Raw genomic sequence first — 21,321 nt, forward strand, 5'->3', positions numbered from 1 at the left:
GAGGGACTGGCATGCTGGCCAAGGGTTCTTAGTGATAAATGCCAAGATGGGTTGTTAGGGGTTGGGGTGTGGGATCCAATGGCCTGGTGGGTTCTGCCTGGGACTCTTGCTTCAGAAGAAAACTCCTGGAGCTGCGGATTGAAGAGCAAGACGTGTTTTACTAGGCAGATAAAGCAGTCGTGGGGGGCAGAGGGAGCACAGGGCGGGGGGGGGGTGGTGGTGAGGTGGTGAGGCCTCATGGAGCAAAGATGGCGGCGAGGATCCCAGCGAGTAACTTGTTGCAGGACGTGCACTGGCGATGGGCAGTGGGAATGGAGAGGGGGCCGATCAAGGACACTCCGATTTTCCAGCTCAAGCGACGTGGAGGATGGTAATGAATTCTTGAGATGGGGAGTGCTGGAAGAGTGCCAGATGGGAGCCAGGAGGAGAGTGAGTCCAACCCGGGACGAAACTTTGTCACTGCCGAGGGCCCGGGTTCAATCCCTGGTTGGGAAGCTAAGATCCCACGAGCCGAGTGGTGTGGCTCAAAAAACAAACAAACACACCAAAAATAAAACAAAATGAACACACACACAAAAGAAAAATAAGGGAAGCGTCACCAACCTTAAAGCACCCTCTTTAAGGTAAACCCAGTGAACAAGCAGCCCTGCTCCTAGCTATTCTGATGTTCTCATTCACGATGGCAAGACTCACTGTTCTTACTCAATTATGATTTATTACTTGCCTTTTTAACTCCAAGAAGAGTGGAAGTAAGATCATTTGCTCACTCGCTCTTTCTGTATTTATTGAGGGTCCACTATGTACCAGGCACCGTCCTAGGCTCTGAGGATTCAGCAGTTGAGAAGCCGTGCAAGTGCCTCTGGCATGGGGGTTACAGTCTAGTGACTAGAGATAGACAATAGATAAATAAACAAATATGCAACACTAAGTTGCAATATGCAAATCCATTTATAATAGGTCGGTGATGATAAGAGCCACAAAGAGATAATGTGGAGAAGGAAGAAAGACAGAGGGTCTTCCTCCGGAAAGGTAGTCAAGGAAGGTGACATTTATCGAGGACCCTGAAGGAATTAAAGGAATGTTCTCAGCAAAAAAATTCCGTGAGCAAAGAAGGATCCATGGAAGGGAACCAAGAGCAAATGTCCTGAGGTGGGAGCCGTGGTTGATGTGTTTGCAGAACCTCAAAGAGCCCAGAGGTGCCAGAGTGGAGCAAGTGTCTTGGAGAACAGAAGGAATGAGGGCAGAGAGGGGGAGGGGAGGGGAGGGGAGGGGAGCAGATGGCCCAGGTCTGTAGGGCCAGTGGGCTGTCTTTAGGACTTTCCATTTATCCTGAGAGCAGAAGCCTTCGGAGGATTCCTGTAGGGGAGTGGCATGGTCAGATTTACATTTTGCAAGCATCGCTCTGACCGCAGGGCAGAGAAGAGACTGGGGAGAGGGCAGAAGAGGGGGGCCCACGTGCGGGCTACTGCAAGTTATAGAAAAGGCAAAAACCCAGTTTCTAGGCGTAAGCCCTTACAGATGTTATCTCACGGGAACGAGGAGAGTAGAGGCTCCAGACCCTTGCAGCTGTGTGATTATTCCAACTAGGAGCCACATGTTAAAAATTAGTTTAGTAGATTAAAAAAATTGTTGATAATAATGTCTAACTAAAACAGAGGTCACGTACTAAAAATAAAGGCACCCCTTCCAGTCTTACCTCCCACAGGACACCTGTGTTAACAGTTTCTTATGAAGTCATTCTTGCAGGGATTTTCCTCGTATTGTTTACATGTACTTTCCCCACCCCGTCCCCTGTCCCCATGAATAGGATTACACTGAATGCAGCATTAGTTTGCGCATAGCTTTTTTTATTTAATGATTTAGTGCTGGCATATTTGCATGAAAGGGCTCACCTCACTGATTTTAAGGTTGCCTGGGATGACGCCATGTGGGTGGCCCATCCACCACGTATTTAACCGGTCCCCATGAATGGGCATGAAGGTAATTTCCAAGTTTTTTGCAATCTTAGACGATGATGCAAAGTCTATACATTTTTGCGCAGTTGTCTGGGCACGTCTGCAGGGTAAATTCCTACAAGTGGAATCCATGATTCGGTGCATCTAACGTTCTGATGGATATCTTCCAATGGACTTTCCCACCAGCCAGGTACGAGAAGGCCTGCTTCTCACACCCCCATGACACTGGCTGGTGTCACACTTTTTAGTCTTTGAAAACCCACTTTGACTTTAAAACTTCAAGGTCGGACAAAAATGAAGCGCATGTACATTTATATGACGCTTCCCACATTTCAGTTTTCTTATCGATCTCCTTTGATTCTCAGAAAATCTTAGGAGGCAGGAACCATCCTCCTTCTTAGAAGAATTTAAGGAACCATCGGCCCCCTTTTCCACAGAAGAGCAAAGGGAGAAATTATATGATTTTCTCAGTGTGAAAAATTTAGACAAAACTAGAAACCATGTTTCACGTTCCTTCCCCTGTACCTCCCCAGGCACAGTCCACCCAGCAGCCTCCACCCACCCCCACTGGCCCCAGCTCGGAGGCTGCCTGGGGCTGGACACTGGCCTCTACCCTGCCCTCTCCTGAGGACATCTGACCTGAACTCTGGTTCAGAGGGGAGCAGGGGGCTGACTTCCTCTCCCTGGGGAGATGGAGGGGACAGATGGTGGGAAGGTAGGCCGGGAGGTGAGAGCCCGAGGCCTGTGGGAGCAGCTGCAAAGCAGCGTGGTCAGATGCCTCATCTGGCAGGACCCAGGACCCAGTGAGGACTCTGCGGCTGTCGCCTGAGCTGATCTGGGAAGTTGCATCTTGGCATAGCTGGCGTCCTTTCTCTCTGAATCGGATCAGCAATTTCAGCTCTGTTCCCCAATACCCACCACTCCCCCGCCCACCTGGCGCTCTCTGTGAAGGATGTCATCACTGTGGGGAGGAGAAGAGTCCCACAGGTCCGGGTCTAGGTGCAGACCAGAGGCAGGGTGCTGACCCCTATCTCTGCGGGGGGTTGCTCCTCCAGCAGCCCTGCCCTGCCCTCCCTGTCTGTCATACCCCACCCCAGGCCCTGACGCTCCTTCCGAGATGTTCAGAGGTGCTGCTGGGCCACGTGCTCTATCCTTGTTGCACAGACCTGCAGTCTTACATATGTTCTTTTAAAAAAGAGGACTCTGATGGAGGCCCACCCAGAATCCACGCCAGAATTGCACATGCCTCCCACGGTGTCCAATAGCGGCCACCAGACACGGGTGGACCAGTGAGATGTACTACAAGTGTGTAATACACACCGGCTTTTAAAGACTTGGTAAGGGAGTTCCCTGGTGGTCTAGTGGTTAGGACTCTGCACTCTCACTGCCGTGGTCTGGGTTCAGTCCCTGGCCCGGGAACTGAGATCCCGCAAGCTGCATGGTGCGGCTAAACAAAGACTCAGTAAAAGAAAAATAAGGTAAAACAGCTCAATATTTTTTTATATCGGTTATCTGTTGAAAGGATAATATTTTGAATATATTGGCTGAAAAAGTATGTTATTAAAATGAATTGTACTTTTGACTTTTTAAAATGTGGCCACTAGAAGATGTTAACCAAGTGGCCGACCTGTCTCCAATTATATTCTATTGAACAGCTCCGGTCTAGACATCTAGTGCCTTATTCATCATCATTGTAGCTGCTGCAAATCCTGCTTGGAAGCAGGTAGTGTATGAGGGAGGAAGGAAGAAATAAAGTGAGGAAGGGAGGGAGGAGAAGAGGGAGACTGGAAAGTGATTTTCATCTAGGGAGGCCTCGTGGAAGGAGCATGCAACAATGTCAGATCTCAGTACTGCTACGTGGTTGGACCATCTGGGGCAAGTGACTCAAACTTCTCTGAGCTATAATTTCCTCATTAGTAGGATCGAGGTCATAGTTACCTGACAGGAGTATTTTGAGGTTTAGGAAGCTCCTAGCACAGTGGCTGACACGTACGACTTACTCCGTGAATAACAGTAGTTTTGCATAAGTAGCACCTGCGCCAGCACATGACAGGAGCTCAAGAAAAGCTTTTGAACCCACAAATGTATGCAGGTTTGGGGGGTGTGTGGGGAGGTGGTCGCCCACGCAGTACAATCTGTTTTAGAACATCTTATCTGTCACCGCTATGTGCCCACCCGGGGGACCGAATGGAACCTCTGTGGAGAGTCACCCTCTCGCCCAGCTTTTTCCTGCCAGGTTGCAGCCTCTTCACCTGTATTCAGCGTGCTTTTCGGTTAGATTGTTCTCCCTTGTGCCCTGGAGACCCGTCTGGGAAGTGCCCGAGTTCCACCTGGAGAACGGCCAGCAAGCGTGGTGGCCGAATTTGCTGTTGCTAGATAACTTCCTGTCGGTCCAGGATGCGGTGAGTTTTAAGTCATTGGCCGTGAAAGGGCAGAGAGGTGCAATCCGGTGTCTCCCTTCACATGGTTTGGTGAACTTTCCCAGAGCCAACCTGAGTCTGATCCGCTTTCTTCTGGCATATTCTCTGGAGTAATAGTGATGCTGTGGGTGGGAAGACTAGCCTCTGGTGATGGGGTGGGAGTTACGGCACCATCCCTGACGGGGCACTTGCTGTGAAAGCGGAGCGGGGGCAGGGGAGTGGGTCTGGGGGGACAGCCATCTCGGTGCCTGCCCCGGACACAGCCGCCCGCTCCTCCGTCGTGGTCCGTGTCGCCCCAGGGGGAAGGACACTTTCTTCATCTCCGCCCAGAGAACCAGTAATGAGACGGAACGCGGCACCACCCCCTCCCCAGAATGAATTCTATCCCATGACCAGCAGGATCTGACAGAGCAACAACGTCTGTATATGTTGGTCATGGCTTCCTTAAAGCCCTAGTTGCCTCCTAATGAGTCTGGAGCAACTGGAAGTGAAATAGCTGTAATTAAACCATGTCACTGCTTTCACCTTGAAAGCACAGCTGAAAGGAGCATCGCTACAGCGCGGCTGCATAACCGCTGGCCAACCAGACGGCTGCCTCTAGTTCACAAGTGCCCAGCAGCTTCGACGGGGTGTACATCACTGTCTAACTGCCTTCCTGTGGACCCACGTCTGTGACGGGGTCCAGGAGGAGAGGCTGGGCTGTTTTCCCAGAGTCAGACTGGCTTGGGCCATATGTGGGACAAGGAAAGCTGTCACTTGTCTTGGATAAGTCTGGTCTCCCTGGGGCTGAGGGCGTGGGAGGGGAGGCCAAGGCGCCTTTTATCTCTGAAGCCCTGGAGAGAACTGCCCGCAGGAATTGCCTCACATTGAGTTAGAAATACAGGTAACCGCCTGGTGGCTTTGGCCCCCGATCTCCTGTCAGTCATGCGTGGGACCTCTGGGGTTTCCCACAAAAGCTCGCCTGCAGCCAGGCCTCCGTTCTAAATGAACACATTCTCTCCACCTGGAGTTGCGGGAGGGCAGGAAGGCAAGGAAGAGAGAACAACATCGACCCTCTGACTCCAGCGCACCGTAAGGATAATTGATCCTTACATCCGTGAAACGTGATGGAATTTAGTTCCCACCACTGTCCTGGGAGATTAGCTATTATTGTTGTTTTCAACAAGAGAGAAAAGTTGTCTGAATTTCCAGTTTGTAAAATGGTAATAATATCTACTCCCCCGGGATTGTTATAGCGATTAGCTGAGATGCGGTATGTGAAATGTCTGTAACTCAAAGTCCTTTCTATTCCCATGGAAATTTTGCCCACCCGCCTGCTGAGTTCCTCCTCCTGGTCCAGGAAGGTGAACCGATGCGGAGCAGAGCTGGTACATGAAGGAGAGAAGTGAGCTTTGCTGGTTTCTTTCCAGTGCAACGGCTGGACGTGGTATCTTGCCAATGACTTTCAGTTCCATCTCGTGACCCCGGTGATCGTCTTCATCCACGGAAAGTGAGTCTAATTGGAGCACGTGTTTCTCCCCGTGTGGCCTCTTACATAAAACTGTTCAGAGAGTCTCCAGTTCTGGGCAAAGCAGCTTTTACGATTTAGGAAACGAACTTTCCAGAAGAGCGAGGACACCAAACCCGCCACTGTTTACTTCTTCTGAGTTCTCCTCTAATCTTTGTCCTACACAATCAGTCTGTATTTTTGCAGAGTTATAATCAGTGTGTCTGTCATATCCGGTCTCAGTTTTTTCCATTTCACTGTTCTTAGAAACATTTCCGCATCTGGACATGACCTGCTTACTTGTTAGTTTCAGGATTTATATACCATTTTTTATGGTGGGCACCTAGATTGTTTCCAATTTTTTTTAAAATTATTATATATTTATTTATTTATTTTTGGCTGCGTCAGGTCTTCGTTGCTGCACGCGGACTTTCTCTAGTTGCGGGGAGTGGGGGCTACTCTTCGTTGCGGTGCACGGGCTCCCACTGCAGTGGCTTCTCTTGTTGTGGAGCATGGGCTCTAGGTGCGCGGGCTTCAGTAGTTGTGGCTTGCGGGCTCTAGAGCGCAGGCTCAGTAGTTGTGGCGCATGGGCTTAGTTGCTCCGCGGCATGTGGGATCTTCCTGGACCAGGGCTCGAACCCGTGTCCCCTGCATTGGCAGGCGGATTCTTAACCACTGCGCCACCAGGGAAGTCCCTGTTTCCAATTTTTTATGATTATGAATGGCACTTCAACGAATGTCTTTGAACATATGCTACTTTTTCCTCTTCTGTACTTATTTCCTCGGGGGGTTATTTCCAAGTGGAATTACTAGGTCAAAGGGTAGGAACAATTTTGCGGTGCTTGTTACATATTGTGAGATTACTCTTCAGAAAGGTGGAGTAATTTATAGTGTCCCAAGCAATGCATCAGTGTACCTGCTTCCCCACGTTGGATGTTTATCACCTTAATTTTTGTTAGTTTTAGAAAAACTCTTAAGGCCTCAGTAATTCACGAGAGAATTATAGTTTGTGGACTACGCATGCCATATTTTAAAAGATTTATTATTCTTTTTGTTAAAATACATGTTCAATTTAAGAAACATTGGAAAATATTAGGATTAAAAAAGGGAAAAAACAATCACCTTAGACCTGTTTCCTCACTTAAGGAGAGGTGATTTTGCTATCCATATTTTGATGTTTATTCTTCTGATCTTTTATTTTGCACAGTTTTTTATACACGAAAGGATTCTGCATAAATACTTTAGATCTTTCTTCTAATAGTTTTACGATATAAGCATTTTCTCATATTATTTTATTTTTTAAGTTAACATACTTTTAATGTCTGTATAACATTCCATTTCATGCATGAACTATGGTTTACCTATATCTTCCCCTAGTGTTAAATACTTAGATTATTTCCAATTTTGTAAATAACAGTCTCATAAACATTTTTGTGGTAACCATTTGTCTCCAACGCTGATATTTCTAGAATGCATATCCTTAAGAAGAATTACTGGGTCAAAGGGCATGAGTCTTTTGGGCTTTTGAAGTATGATGACAAATTGCTTTCCTTAAAGGCTGTATCAATATTCAGTCCTCTGGCCATCTAATTACACCATCGCCAATATGGACTATTAATAATTTAAAAAACCCCAAATGAAAACCTTGTTATTTTAAGATATGTAAGAAAAATTCATTTTTCACATCTAATTTGTAAGTCTTTGATTACTAGCAGTGGAGCTGAATTCCAAATATTTGTTGACCAGCTCTGTTTCACAATTACCTGTTAATGCCCTTTGCAAGGAGACATTTAAATCACAGGCTGACCCATGATGTTGCCCACTCCAGCCACATGCAAGGACTCAAGTATCCTGGGCAAGGAAAATGCATCCAGTTTTTTTGTTTTTTTTGTTTTTGTTTTTTTTTTGGTGGCGCTGCACGGCATGCAGGATCTTAGTTCCCCAACCAGGGATCAAACCCATGCCCCCTGCACTGGGAGTGTGGAGTCTTAACCCCTGGACTGCCAGGGAAGTCCTTCCAAATTTTAATGTATCCTAAGAATTGAATACTTTTTAAAAGGCAGATCTGTCTATTTACATGCATATCTGAAGCACGTGAAGCTTCCTAACTTCAAATGTAGAAGAGTTTTTGGCTGACCACTTATAAAACATTGTTCCGTGCTTCCACTAGGTACAGAGGTAGTTTGCTGGTATAGTGAGCTTGAGTCAGAAGATGTGGTTCAAATCATGACTGATAAATTACCAGCTGGGGGACCCAGTGTAAGTCGCTGGACTCTCATCTTCATTGTTCATGTCTGTGAGATGGAGACGATACACTTCACATCAGGGCCAGAGGAGAAAGCGAGATCGTACATATGGGAGCTAGCACGTGCCCTCTGTGATGGGCTGTGGCTGCTGGAAGGGCTCTGGAGACATGGCGGGTGCCTGCAGGTACAGGTGGGCAGGTGTGTGGCTCGGCCAGCCCTGAAGCCCCAGCCAAGGAGAAAGGGCGAGCCTCTCCTGGCTCCCTCCGAGGGGCACTGGCAGCAGAATGCCCTGACTGCTGGTCAGGGTGTTTAGTGGAGAAAGGGTTGGTTTCTTCTGAGGCCTCTCTCCTTGGCTTGTAGATGGCTGTCTTCTCCCTGGGTCATCACACGGTCTTCCCTCTGGGGTATCTGTGTCCGAATCTCCTCTTCTTATAAGGACACCAGTCATATTGGATTAGGGTCCACCCCAATGACCTCATTTCACCTTAATTATCTCTTAAAGACCCCATCTCCAAATAGAGTCACACTCTGAGGTCCCGGGGTTTAGAATGTGGTTGGGTGGGTGCGGGGGGTGGAGGGACACAATCCAGCCCATAATAGTCTGTATTAGGAAGCTTTTATTAGAGTCTTTGTAGCGGTGGTAGCTAGTGGAGACCTGTCTGACTCCTGAGAAGAGGTACCATGGTTTGGGCTCCAGTCCTTCAGGGAGTTAAACAAATATTTCCTTGGGTGGATGTGGGTTTTTACTGGATGGCCTGACTGAATGGTTTACCACCCACAGAGGACAGTGAGTTCTTAGTACCTCCCCCCTCTAGACCTGGTGGGAACCTACTTGAGTGTCCTTATGACTGAGGCATCCTGGCCCCAATGTCAGCATCTTTCCGAGAGGCTGTCATGGAAGGTAGATTTCAATTCCTCAGCTAAAAACCAGCATTACCCAAACTTGTGACTATGCTACTACATTTAGCCTCTAAATGGAAAGAGGTATAAAAGGTAGGGCTTTTGTTCCTTCAGATAACACACTCTTATAGAATTCTAGTAATTCAAGGAGGACTGAACTGGAGGGTCTGGCAAAAGGCACGGTAAACATACAGCATTGTTACCATACCTTCCCTGCCCACACTCATGGCAGACATTACTAGTCAATCACTGCACCACTGAGCTAGGATTCCTCTTCCATTCCAAGCATTAACACTAAACTAGAATTGCCACTCTAGATAAAAATAATTTGCTCCCTGTATCACTGTGGTGTTAAGCAAATGGTATCTCATCCCTTCCTCGGGAAGAACCATGGCAACTTCGAGCACTGGAATAGGACTGCTAAAGGCAGGATTGTGCTGGTTGGTTTGGCACTTGTGTTTGACAATTCTTCCATAGCACTGCAGAGCCTCCTGGTCCCAACCCTCACAATTCCAAGTAGATACAACCAAACAGTGCCTTGCTCTGAACCTGTGTCCCGAAATCTCATTTCCTGCCCCAGAACTGCCCACATACTACAGCTGGGACTCCTTCAGGAACCCTCTCAGCCTTACACGTGCAGAGTCCCAGACTGTGGAGGAGTTAATTTTTGTGGGGCCACCTTTGACCCAAGGGGGTATAGAAGACAGTAGGAAAATGCTTCTTTCTTTCATCGCCCAGGACAGTTTTGAGTTGGCTCCACAGAACATTCTGGCATTGGCCACCATGATACTGCATCTTTGCATTGGCCTTCCTGCTTCCCTATTCCAACCCCATCCCTTATTCCTACCTCCACATGAAGTACCTGCACCCTGATATCTGTCAGATTCTCCGTTCGGGTGGGTGGAGGGTCCCTGTGTCCCACTTGCGCCTGTCTCCTGAATCAACCACCACGTCTGTCCATACAGTGCTTCATGGGTGGCAAAGGAGATTCCCAAGCATGGTCTCCTTTTGAGTTGCACAGTAAGTTTCAGGGTGAAGATGAAGAAATTCAAGTTCAAGGCCCTGCCCGGGGCCCGGCAGCTAGTAAATGGTCAAGACTAAAGGCTAACTGAGGCTCTCTAACTCCAACCCAGCTCCGGCCCCACTCGGCCACAGCTGCGCCCATGGCAGCCTCTCTCAAAGGCAGGCTGGCAGGAAGCGCCTCTGATTACCAAGGTTGCGAGTCTTTCGTGTCCACACATTTTGCGGTGAAGGAAAGTGAACGTCCTTTCTTCTTTGCAGAAATCAACACACCCTTGTCCTCCTCGGGGCCACGCTGTTCTTGGCATCTTTCACCGCCTCTGCTCTGCTCACACTGGCTTATAACCTTCCGGTAGCAGCTCCGTCAGAAGCAAGGTAACCGCGGTTCCCAGCCCGCCCTGCTCTATCCCTCGCCTGCCCTCGGACTGTCCAGGACCTCCCAGGCAGGGCTGCTGTATGGATGCCAGGCTCTTTGCACTGTGCACATCGGCTCCTGGAAAAACTCCTGGGTGGGAACTGTTCGGCCTTGACGGGAAGGTTGATTGCGTGTTTGTTTCCAAACTTCTGAACCTTTCAACTTGGGCTGGGGGTCTGCTCTGAAAACACAGGGAACTCACTGTTGCCCATTGAAATACTTCTCGGAGGAAAGGAGCGCCCCCAAGTGGCCGTACTGCATTTCTCCTCCAGCGGCGAACTGCCGCTTGGAATCTCTATTATGGAATAGATAGACTGAAATTTAAGGAAGCTGGGGTTACCTCTTCAAGGTCACACGCCTAGTAAGTGATACGGTTGTGAGCTGAACCTGGGACCTTACCCACTATGCTATTTTGCCTTTCCAATGGGGGTATATATAACACTTCTTCCTTATGACCACCCTGAGTCTTCTACAGGAGAAACTGATAAGATTTCCTGCTAATCTATTCTCAAGACCGCAGTCAAAGAGATGAAAATGCAAATCGGATCCTGTCAGTCATCTGCTCAAATTCCTCCATTGGTCTCAAGGCAGAATCCCTGTCTGACCTCATCTATCACTTCCCTGCTTGCTGACTCAGGCCCAGCCACGCTGGCCTCCTTCCTTCCACACACCCAACATGCTCCCTCCTCAGGGCCTTTGCACTTGCCATTCCCTCACAGGAGAATACTTTCCTTTAGAACCTAGATCTTGGCAGCACTAGCTCCTTCACTTCCTACAGGTGTCTGTGCATACATCACCTTCTCAGAGCAACCTTCACTGACCTCCTGATGTAAAATAGCCCAGAACCGTGTCTGGCGCAAAAGTGCTCAAAATGCATTGTGAGTGGAATAGATGAATGAATGAGTGACTAACTACACCCCAGGCCTTTTGACCAGGGAAGCATCATGCCCTTCTCGTCATGACATCAGCCTCTGTGGGCATAGCCAGGTGACCGAGAAGGAGGCTGGCCCCTGTGTAGCCCAGCGGTTCTCAACTCCAGACGCAAATGAGAGTCACCTGGGGAGATTTGAAATCCCACTGATGCTTCCAGCAAGCACCATCCTGGACCAATGGAGTCAGAATCTCCGGGGGTGTGGCCCAAGCAACCGAATTTTGTAAGTGCTTCCATGAAGAGGTTCACTCCTTTCAGAAGAGGTTCACCTCTGGGAACCACATTTTTAGAGCTATCCCAGCATACCAGCCACCAGAAACAACTATTTAAAATTGGGCTTCCCTGGTGGTGCAGTGGTTGAGAGTCCGCCTGCCGATGCAGGGGACACGGGTTCGTGCCCCGGTCCGGGAAGATCCCACATGCCGCGGAGCGGCTGGGCCCGTGAGCCATGGCCGCTGAGCCTGCGCGTCCGGAGCCTGTGCTCCGCAACGGGAGAGGCCACAGCAGCGAGAGGCCCGCGTACCGCAAAAAAAAAAAAAAAAAAAAAAAAAATCCAACCCACCTCATCATGAAGTTCCAGAAGAGGGGTTTGCCATTGCCATCCTACTGGGTGTGTTTCCCCGTATCAGTGGTTTCTCTGGCTCTGTACCAAGGCTCTGACGGGTGGGATGCCTCCTCCTCGTTGCCCACTCCTCCCCATGCGATCACCCACCAAGCCCCGCAGGTTGTTTCTCCTGCCATCCTCTCGTAGCCTTTCCAACTGACCTTGCTGAAGCTCGTCTCATCTCTTACTTGGATTTCTTCACTAGTTTTATTGCTTCTTGTCTTCTTGATGTCAAATCCACCCACAGGGCAATCTATTTAAAATACTACCTTGGCCTTGAACTGTGCAAAACCTTTTCATATGACTTTTGTTGATCCATAAGACCTTGAGGGCAGAACATGTCTTATTTGCCTCTGAATTTCTAGCACCTGGTTCTGAAATCACTCAATAAATGAATGACAGATAATTTGCTTCTCAATGGAAGAAAGGCCAAGAATTCCCTTGCATTATTAGGGGGCAATGCTGATCCCAAATCCCCACTGCTAGGCCTTACCTTGGTTTGCCTAGGTCTTGTGGGTACCTCACCTAAACGTTCTAGAGATGAGGCACTGGTCCTTGGAAAATCTCGTGTTGCTCATAGCAGGAACAGGAGCTAGGGCTTTATTGGAAGGAATGGATACACAGGTGCTACATGTGTATTTTCCTATAGGTTGGAGTTATGATATTCCCCTGAAAATGCACAATTCAGTTGTAGATTAAAACAAAGGACCATTCAAGAGGTGCTTTCGCGTAGTCCAGGTTCATGGTGCCCAGGGAGAAACTGGGTGTGAGCAGAGGGGAAAACCTAAGATGAGGATGGGGCATTTGGGAACCACTCAGAGGACCAGGTCAGGACCAGGGAGCATGGAGCTAGAACCCAAGTCAAGCAGAGCTGGAGGAATGACTTCGATGGGATGAGTAGGCCAAGTACCAACTGTAGAAGCCAGAAAATAAGAACACAGAGTCCCAGCTGGAGGCAGCTGAGGCATGTTCCACGTGGTAGGAAAAAGTCAGTGTGCATTCTGAGTAAGAGTGAAGGGACCCTAGGCTAAGAGGAGACATGTGGAGAGCCCCTGAGGAAGTAACTTTGTGCCCTGTAGCCGGGGCCTAGGGCAGGAACCTGAGACCCAAGGAGGGGAGAGTTTCTCTTTAGAGACAAGATAGTAGAGTGATAAGATGCTAGTTCAGGTTGATGTAGATGTCATCATAGCACCTTGAGAACTGGAACAAAGGAGCAAGAGAGACCCTTGGAAGATAGGTCTGGGCCTAAAAAGGTCAAGTAAGGTGACATCTAAGATCTTGAACTGAGCCCAGTAACAGGATTTAACTCACGGGGCTATTCTGTGAGCTGGAAACATCTCCATTCTCCCATTCCTTCCGCCATTTTATGTCCCTAGGGACAGGTGCAGCCCAGGTACAGGCTGTGTGCCGGGGGCCGCTCACATTTGTGGTAGGGGGCAGAAGCAATCACGGAGCTGTATTTGGCTAAGGAACAGAAGGGGAGGTTAGGAGTGGTGGGAGTGGGTTAGAGCATTACTTTTTTCTTTTAACTTTCATCCAAAAATGACTCAGGAGTCACCATAAGTCGCAAAAATACTAGAGGAGATCTTGTGTACCCTTTTGACCTGCGTTTCCCCACCAGGAATGTATTAAGGTCACTGTGGCACAGGATCACAACCAAGACATTGACATTGACATTGACACAATCCATAGACCTTAGATCCACCAGTTTCATGTGCACTCGTCTGTGTGTGTGTATAGTTCTGTGCAATTTTAGCACGTCTGTAGATTTGTGTAACCATCACCACCACAATCAAGGTACAGAACTCCTCTGCCACCAAAAAGGTCACCCTTGTGCTGCCTCTTCGTGGCCACACCCCCCCACTGTCCCCTACCCCATCCCGACCCTCACCCCAGTAACCGCTAATCTGAACTTTCTATTCGGTCAGATTTGGTCACTGACTGAGGTTTACAAATAGACCCCTAAAGTCACTAATAACACACAAAAAGTGAGCGTAAAAAGAATTAAATACACAATGGCCCAAACGGGCTGTGAACGGTGGCTTTCCTTTCCCTGTAGGCGCAGGCTCTGCTGCGGTGGATTTGCTCTCTGTCGACCCTGTCCCTAGTGGCTGCCCTGGCATACACGGTGGGTGACGCGTCCGCCGCCTCTTCAGTTGCTGCTGCCGTCACCAGGCCCTCCACCGGCCCCCGTGGGCTGGGTATTGTTCGCGCGTCAGGAGGGCTACGGAAGTAGGATGCAGTGACGCAGCACGGGGCTTGCTCCGGGCTCACACACTGGCCTGTTAAAGGCGACGGTGTGAAAACATATGTACCCAGAGAGACTTTTATTTGCTACTGAATGACTGATAGTGATTCAAAAACATCCATCTGTTTATATACTTGGGGAAACCCACTCACATATTCTGGTTTAGATGTTTACACTGGTTTATATACAAATGCAGGTTCTGAAAGAAAAATTTGCAGCCTCTCCAATGAAGCTAGTTTAGAAATTGGAAAAGAACAGGTAGGGGGTAATGTCGTGAGAAAAAAAATTACCAGTGCTGGGACAAGAGTACTGACCACACCCAGCCTGGGCTTTGGTCTCCTCATCTGAGCGTAGAGACTGAAGAGTTGGCAACATCCCCTTCAGCCCTTTGATGACTGGGGACACTGTTTCTGTTGAGCCTGGCTTTCAGAGTCAGGCAGAAAAAGAGCTTAAATGGAAAGAAAGGGATCATCTCCAGATTAGAAATGTCTATTCAAGTCACTCGACCTTTTCCCCCATTCCTCTCTATTTGGCATGAGGTGCTTGAGGTGTCAGCAAATGACAGAGAAAGGCTGGCGGGATTCACCCAGCAAAGGTTCTGGCCCTGCACTGCCCAGAAGGCCTGAAATCACGGAATCAGAGCCAGGTGGAGGCAACACAACTTTATACCCCTGGGAGATAATCAGGGTGAGTTTAAACTTTGGCCTGTGAACCCAAACCCGTTAACCTCAGCAAAGGTGGCTGGAGAAACCTGATGAAGTGAACATAACAAAGTCCTGCTTACTGAGCACAAGCTTATGCCCGGCCCCGTGGGGAACTTCACCCCTGTGGTCTCGAGCAATACTGGCCACGCCGCTACAGGTAGAGCTATAATTAGCTCTGTTTCTCAGTGAGGAAAATGGTGCCTGGAGATGAAGCAGCGTGTGAAGGTCACTCAGCTAGAAAGTGAGCCCAGGCCTGCGGGCACCGCCCACAGCCCCTGCTCTTCATTTCTCTACACTAGCCACGCCCACCCCCAAGATGTTTGATTGTTCAAATTGTTCTTGAGTTTTATGAGTATATAATGATGAGGGAGTTGTTCTTTAACTTCAATTTCTTTTAAAAATATTTTTATTTATTTATTTATTTTCGGCTGTGTTGGGTCTTCGTTGCTGCACTCAGGCTTTCTCTAGTTGCACTGAGCAGGGGCTACTCTTTTTTGTGGTGCACGGGCTTCTCATTGTGGTGGCTTCTCTTGTTGCGGAGCACGGGCTCTAGGTCCGCGGGCTTCAGTAGTTGCAGCACGCGGGCTCAGTAGTTGTGGCTCATGGGCTCTAGAGCGCAGCCTCAGTAGTTGTGGTGCACGGGCTTTGTTGCTCCGCGGCATGTGGGATCTTCCCGGGCCAGGGCTCGAACCCGTGTCCCTTTCATTGGCAGGTGGATTCCCAACCACTGCGCCACCAGGGAAGTCCTAACTTCGATTTAAAAAGCTTTCCCTTCTATGGAGAAATGATGTTAAAGAGGAATTGGGTTGCGTTCTCCTTGACTGACGTATTTGCATTTATGGGTGTCTGTTTGGATCACATGACCTCCACTTGGTGACAGTGACCCTGAGCTGTTGACAGAGCCTCAGAACATAAACAAGTGCTCCCCCTGGCCTGGTACAGGCCACCTCTGATGTGGTGACAAACAGCACAGTATTCCTGTCTAATGTGACAGTCCTGCTGGGTCAAACTGGTTAATGTCCATCAGGATTAGAGAGGAGTGACTTAGGTTAAGTTAGAACATGAAACAAATTTGCAGTTTTACCAGTACAGTGGAGCTAGTAAATACTATCAGTCATTAGCCTGAGTGTGTGTAATACATACCTCTTTTAATCCAAATGATGAATAAGCCCTCTGGCTCATTCTTGAGCAATTTATCATTCAAAGGTGTATTGTTATTAGCCAACCACAATTATAGGTGTGACTGATGTTCTAGGTTTGTATCTCCAACACTATCTGTAAGATACCAAGACTGATTAGTAGGTCAATGTAGGATGTGCTGGGTTAGATAAATTTTTAAAAAATGTGTCCACCTGATGACCTTTAGAAAAGTATACTTATAAAAGAACATGCTTTTCTTCTTCACAATTTTATTTATTTATTTTATTGAAGTATAGTTGATGTACAACGTTATATAAGGTACAGTTGTACAATACAGTGATTCACAATTTTTAAAGATTATACTCCATTTATAGTTATTATAAAATATTGGCTACATTCCCTGTGTTGTACAATATATCCTTGTAGCTTATTTGATATGTAATAGTTTGTACCTCTTGATCCTCTACCCCTATCTTGCCTCTCCCCCCTTCCTTCTCCCCACAGGTAACCACTAGTTTGTTCTGTATATCTGAGTCTGCTTCTTTTTTGTTATATTCACTAGTTTATTGTGCTTTTTAGATTCCACATATAGATCATATCATACGGTATTTGTCTTTCTCTGTCTGAATTATTTCACTCAGCATAATACCCTCCAAATCCATCATGTTATCACAAATGGCAAGATTTGATTCTTTTTTATGGCTGAGTAGTATTCCATTTTATGTATACACCACACCTTCTTTATCCATTCATCTGTTGATGGGCACTTAGGTTGCTTCCATATCTTGGCAATTGTAAATAATGCTGCTATGAATACTGGGGTGCATGTATCTTTCCAAATTAGTGTTTTGGGTTTTTTTTGGATATATACCCAGTAGTGGAATTGCTGGGTCATGTGGTCACTTTTGAGGAAGAAGATGTATTCAGTTGAGACTGTCAGGACAAGAAGGGATTTTGATGGTTCAGATCATCTTTTCCATCATCTTCAGTCATGGCCAAGGCAGACCATGCTGGTCTTGTTGAGTTGCAAGAGTCACCTTCTGACCATGTCACTCCTTCGATTAAAACTTCTCAGTGCTGGGACTTCCCTGGTGGTCCAGTGGTTAGGACTCTGTGCTTACACTGCTGAGGATGTGGGTTCGATCCCTGGTCAGGAAACTAAGATCCTGCAAGCCGTGCAGTGAGGCCAAAAATTAAAAGAAAAAAAAAAATCAGGGGTGGGAGGGTAACTGGATTAGGGGTTCATTTGCAGATATGTGGTACAAAAGCACTCCAGGCAGAGGGGATGCTAAGGCAGCGATCTTCAGTCTGGAATATGTTTAGTGGGTGAGACGAACAGCAAGAAGACCAGTGAGATAGGGATCAAAGGTCAAGGCAGGAGAGAGATGGGAATGAGGACAGAGAAGAAGGTAGTGGTCAGGTCATGCAGGGCCTTCAAGGCCATGGGGAAGAAGCTGGATTTTATTCTAAATGCCATGTGACGTGATCTGGTTTATGATTTTAAAAGATTACTCTGGATGTTTTCTTTTCTTTCTTTCTTTTTTTTTTTTTTGTGGCTTGAAACAACAGAAATTGATTCTCTCACAGTTCTGGAGGCTAGAAATTCAAAATCAAGGTGTTGGCAAGGTCCTTCTGGAAGCTCTGAGGGGGAATCTCTTCCATCCTCTCCTGTGTCCTCAGCATGCCTTGACTTGTGGGCGCATCACTCCAATCTCTGTCTCCATCTTCACATGGCCATCTCCCTGTGTCTCTCCTCTGTGTCTGTGTCTCCTTTTCTGTCTGTCACAAGGACACTTTGGATTTAGGGCCCACCCTAATCTAGGATGATCTCACCACCCATTACTTACCTTAATTACATCTGCAAAACCCTTATTTCCAGTTCTGAGGTTCCAGGTGGACAAAGCTTTGGGGAGACCACTATCCAACCCACTGCAGAGAGCCATTGGTCTTATTCAGAGAGGGATTTCTCATTGTTTTAAATTTTCATTCATTTAACTTAAATAGCCATGAGTAGCTTGTAGGTCTCATATGGGACACCCAGTTGTAGAAGATATACCAAGTTACAGAAGGCGAAGGGTCTGAGGCCAGACAATGTTAACAGCCTCGTCCCAAGGCCCAGCAGCTCGTGTTGTGCGCCTTGAATCAGAACCCAGGTTAGCAAAGGGACTTTGCATCTTGTTTTATATGTGGAATGTTTTGTGCTCAGAGGTTGAAACCCACTAAGGATTAAACTGGCCGTAAACTCAATGTTAGTGTCCCTTATTATTACTTTCATATTGCTGCAATGGGAAGTTGGGTTTTTTTTGTTTTTGTTTGTTTCAGTACGTGCTCTTAAAAATTATAATGAAAAAGACCTTCTTAGTAGAAAGTTCACAGCCTTAGGGGCAGAACCCAGAGGGAGCAGTGATGACACAGCATCTTCCCAGACCCAGGGAGGGCCTCGAAGCTCCATGAATGGGTGCCTATTCCCTCCAGGTCTGGTGCACCGGCTGCTTTCCTGGGATAGCTGGAGCTTCCTGGCCAGCATGAGCTACGCTTGCTACTTGGCGCACCCATCTTCATCATCCTGTACAATGGGCTTCAGGAGATGCTTATTCACTACACCGACATCAACATGGTGAGGCAGCCCCAGCTCTCAGCTCATTGTAGCAACACAATTTGCTCTCCCCGGAACAATGCAAACTATTGGCTTCATTAGAACCTTATTTTCTGTTTGTTTGTTTGTCAAAAGCCTATTGTTCTTTGTTTTATTGAAGGGAGGGCTTCAGCACAGGATAATAGCTTTCTTTTCTTCTCTTTATCTTTAAAGTTTAGGGCTGTTTGTCTTACAGATCTGTTTCATATAGCCAGGATGGTACACTTATTCCAAATGCAATAGGAATCTTGTAGTAAGACTGTGTCCACTCTGCCCCTCTTTCTCTCTAGTTCTGTCTTTTCTCTGGACACTGTTTGCCGACCTTCATCACTGGGCTGGCCCTGACGCTGTTCATTGAGAAACCATGTCAGGAACTGAAGCGGTGCCTGCTGGGATCAGCGCCTGCAGGGCCATGAGCTTCCTGTAAAACCCAAAAGAGTGGATGGCCCTTTGTGGGTGCTGATGAGTAAAGGCAAGTGTGGTCTTGTTTATGTAACGAAGGCTTGTGTTCCCAAAAAGGAGTGTGAATCTGATTTTTGTGAATGTTTAAGGTATACAAGTTCTTTAATATATAAAACAGTTCCAAGTGTTTACTATATAAAAGAGCTCTGCGTTAATCTGTTTAGTAGCACAATAATTGCCCTCCAATGTAACTTTTTAGCAAAAAAATCTGTATTTTTGGGGGTCTCATACTGCATGTATTTTCTATATCCGTGATCATAGGAGAACATCAAATGTAGTGAATTTAATGTACTTCAGGCTTTAATGCTCACTTTTCTTGGTAAAATCACAGTATGTCGTTTTGTACATTATAATTGTTTTTGTGTTATTATGATACCTTTGGGGACTCGTAACTTTATCCTGGATGGTATGACCCACTGGTGTGCACAGTTCATGGGTTTGTCATTATAGGTGTTTCAAACCTTGTTCATTTTACAAGGTGGTCTATTTTTGGTTTTTTGTTTGTTTTTGCTTTTGTTTTGTTTTGTTTTTTGGCCGCGCTGCACGGCTTAGTTCCCTGACCAGGGATTGAACTCAGGCCACGGCAGTGAAAGTGTCGAGTCCTAACTACTGGACTGCTGGGGAATTCCTGAGATGGTCTATGTTATGAGTTGAATTGTGTCCCCTGAAAAAGACATGAAGTCCTAAACCCCTGGTACCTTAGAAAGTGACCTTATTTGGAAATAAGGTAGTCAAGTTAAAATGAGATCATGGAGGTTGGGGAGTGGGTGGCCCTAATCCAGTATGACTGGTGTCCTTATTAAAAGGGGAAATCTGGGCACAGAGACAGATGTGTACAGAGGGAAGATGATGTGAAGACACAGGGAGAAGATGGCCATTGGCAAGCCAAAGAATACCAAGGATTGCCAGCAGACACAGAAGCTGGAAGAGGCAAGGAAGGATTCTCCCCTAGAACCCTCAGAGAGAGCATGGCCCTGGTGACACCTTAATTTAGGACTTCCAGCCTCCAGGACAATGAGATGATACATTTCTGTTGTTTTCAACCAGCCAGTTTGTGGTGCTCTGTTACAGGAGCCCTAGCAAATGAACACAGTCCCTCAACACAACCTCTAATAGAGAAGGAAGAGACCCTAGTAAGTGGCTTCTATCCCCTCGGTTTCCAGCAAAGAGGTAGAGAGATGGGAGAGACTTGTAAGGCCAAGTGGAGACCATGGATGTCCCAGTTTTCAGGCTTGTGTTCCTTCCTGGGTGTGTAATTTCTTCTTTTTTGGGGTGTGTGTGTGTGTGTGTGTGTGTAATTCATGTTGACCGTCCCTACTTACATATATCTAACATCACTTATAATAATGCCTTTTGTGTACTTAATAATCAAAGGATTTATTAACAACCATGGGGTTACCAGGAGCTTATTGGCACAGAATGCTCCCCATCTGTATAGGATCGCTCTCTCTTTTTTTTTTTTTTTTTGCCGTACGGGGGCCTCTCACTGCTGTGGCCTCTCCCGTTGCGGAGCACAGGCTCCGGACGCGCAGGCCCAGCGGCCATGGCTCATGGGCCCAGCCGCTCCGCGGCATGTGGGATCTTCCCGAACCGGGGCACGAACCCGCGTCCCCTGCGACGGCAGGCGGACTCTCAACCACTGCGCCACCAGGGAAGCCCTGTATAGACTCTCTTTGCCTTCAAGTGGATTTGCAAGGAAGACCACTGGGGTGAGGAGGGCTGCAAACCCCACATCCTTTGACAGGGCAGTTGACAGCTAATCTTGTCCTTTTCCAGGCGGCCGTGGGGAACGAGCCACATTTCCCCGAGGTCTGATCTGCTCTGCTGGCAGAATCTGACCTGAGTGAGAAGCCAAGTCCCACCCGGGTGTGTTCAGTCTGTAATAAAACGCGCACCAAGTTGGCTTTTTGGGCGACTGTGAAGTTCATTGGGTTCCTCGGGAGCCCCCTGGTGGCCGATTCGGCACCTGCGCCCTCTGACTTAATTAATTAGGCCTCAGAGGAGAAGTTGAGGGTGGGTGACATTTACAGAAGGAACACTGCGATCCCGATGGACCCCAGTGGGAAATGACTCGCCTGCCAACATTGCTCGGCAGTCCAATTGCCAAGTGCTTCTAGTTATGAGGCAGGAAACCCGGGGCCCTTGGAAACAGCTT

The 21,321-nt window shown here is 47.6% G+C and overlaps 1 protein-coding gene across 1 annotated transcript in view; it reads left to right on the top strand.

Annotated features, from left to right (window-relative positions):
* LOC109550191 (O-acyltransferase like protein) overlaps window positions 1-20,209 on the top strand; it is a 66,234-nt gene extending 46,025 nt beyond the window's left edge. Inside the window, 8 exon segments of the mRNA XM_073789897.1 lie at window positions 4,192-4,357; window positions 5,785-5,864; window positions 10,289-10,402; window positions 13,354-13,370; window positions 14,153-14,209; window positions 18,545-18,622; window positions 18,625-18,686; window positions 18,995-20,209. Coding sequence (XP_073645998.1) covers window positions 4,192-4,357; window positions 5,785-5,864; window positions 10,289-10,402; window positions 13,354-13,370; window positions 14,153-14,209; window positions 18,545-18,622; window positions 18,625-18,686; window positions 18,995-19,120 — 700 coding nt within the window. The 3' untranslated portion in view covers window positions 19,121-20,209.
* The last annotated feature ends 1,112 nt before the right edge of the window (window positions 20,210-21,321 follow it).

The sequence above is a fragment of the Tursiops truncatus genome, chromosome 13 (assembly GCF_011762595.2).
Source record: "Tursiops truncatus isolate mTurTru1 chromosome 13, mTurTru1.mat.Y, whole genome shotgun sequence".
Taxonomy (NCBI): Eukaryota; Metazoa; Chordata; class Mammalia; order Artiodactyla; family Delphinidae; genus Tursiops; species Tursiops truncatus.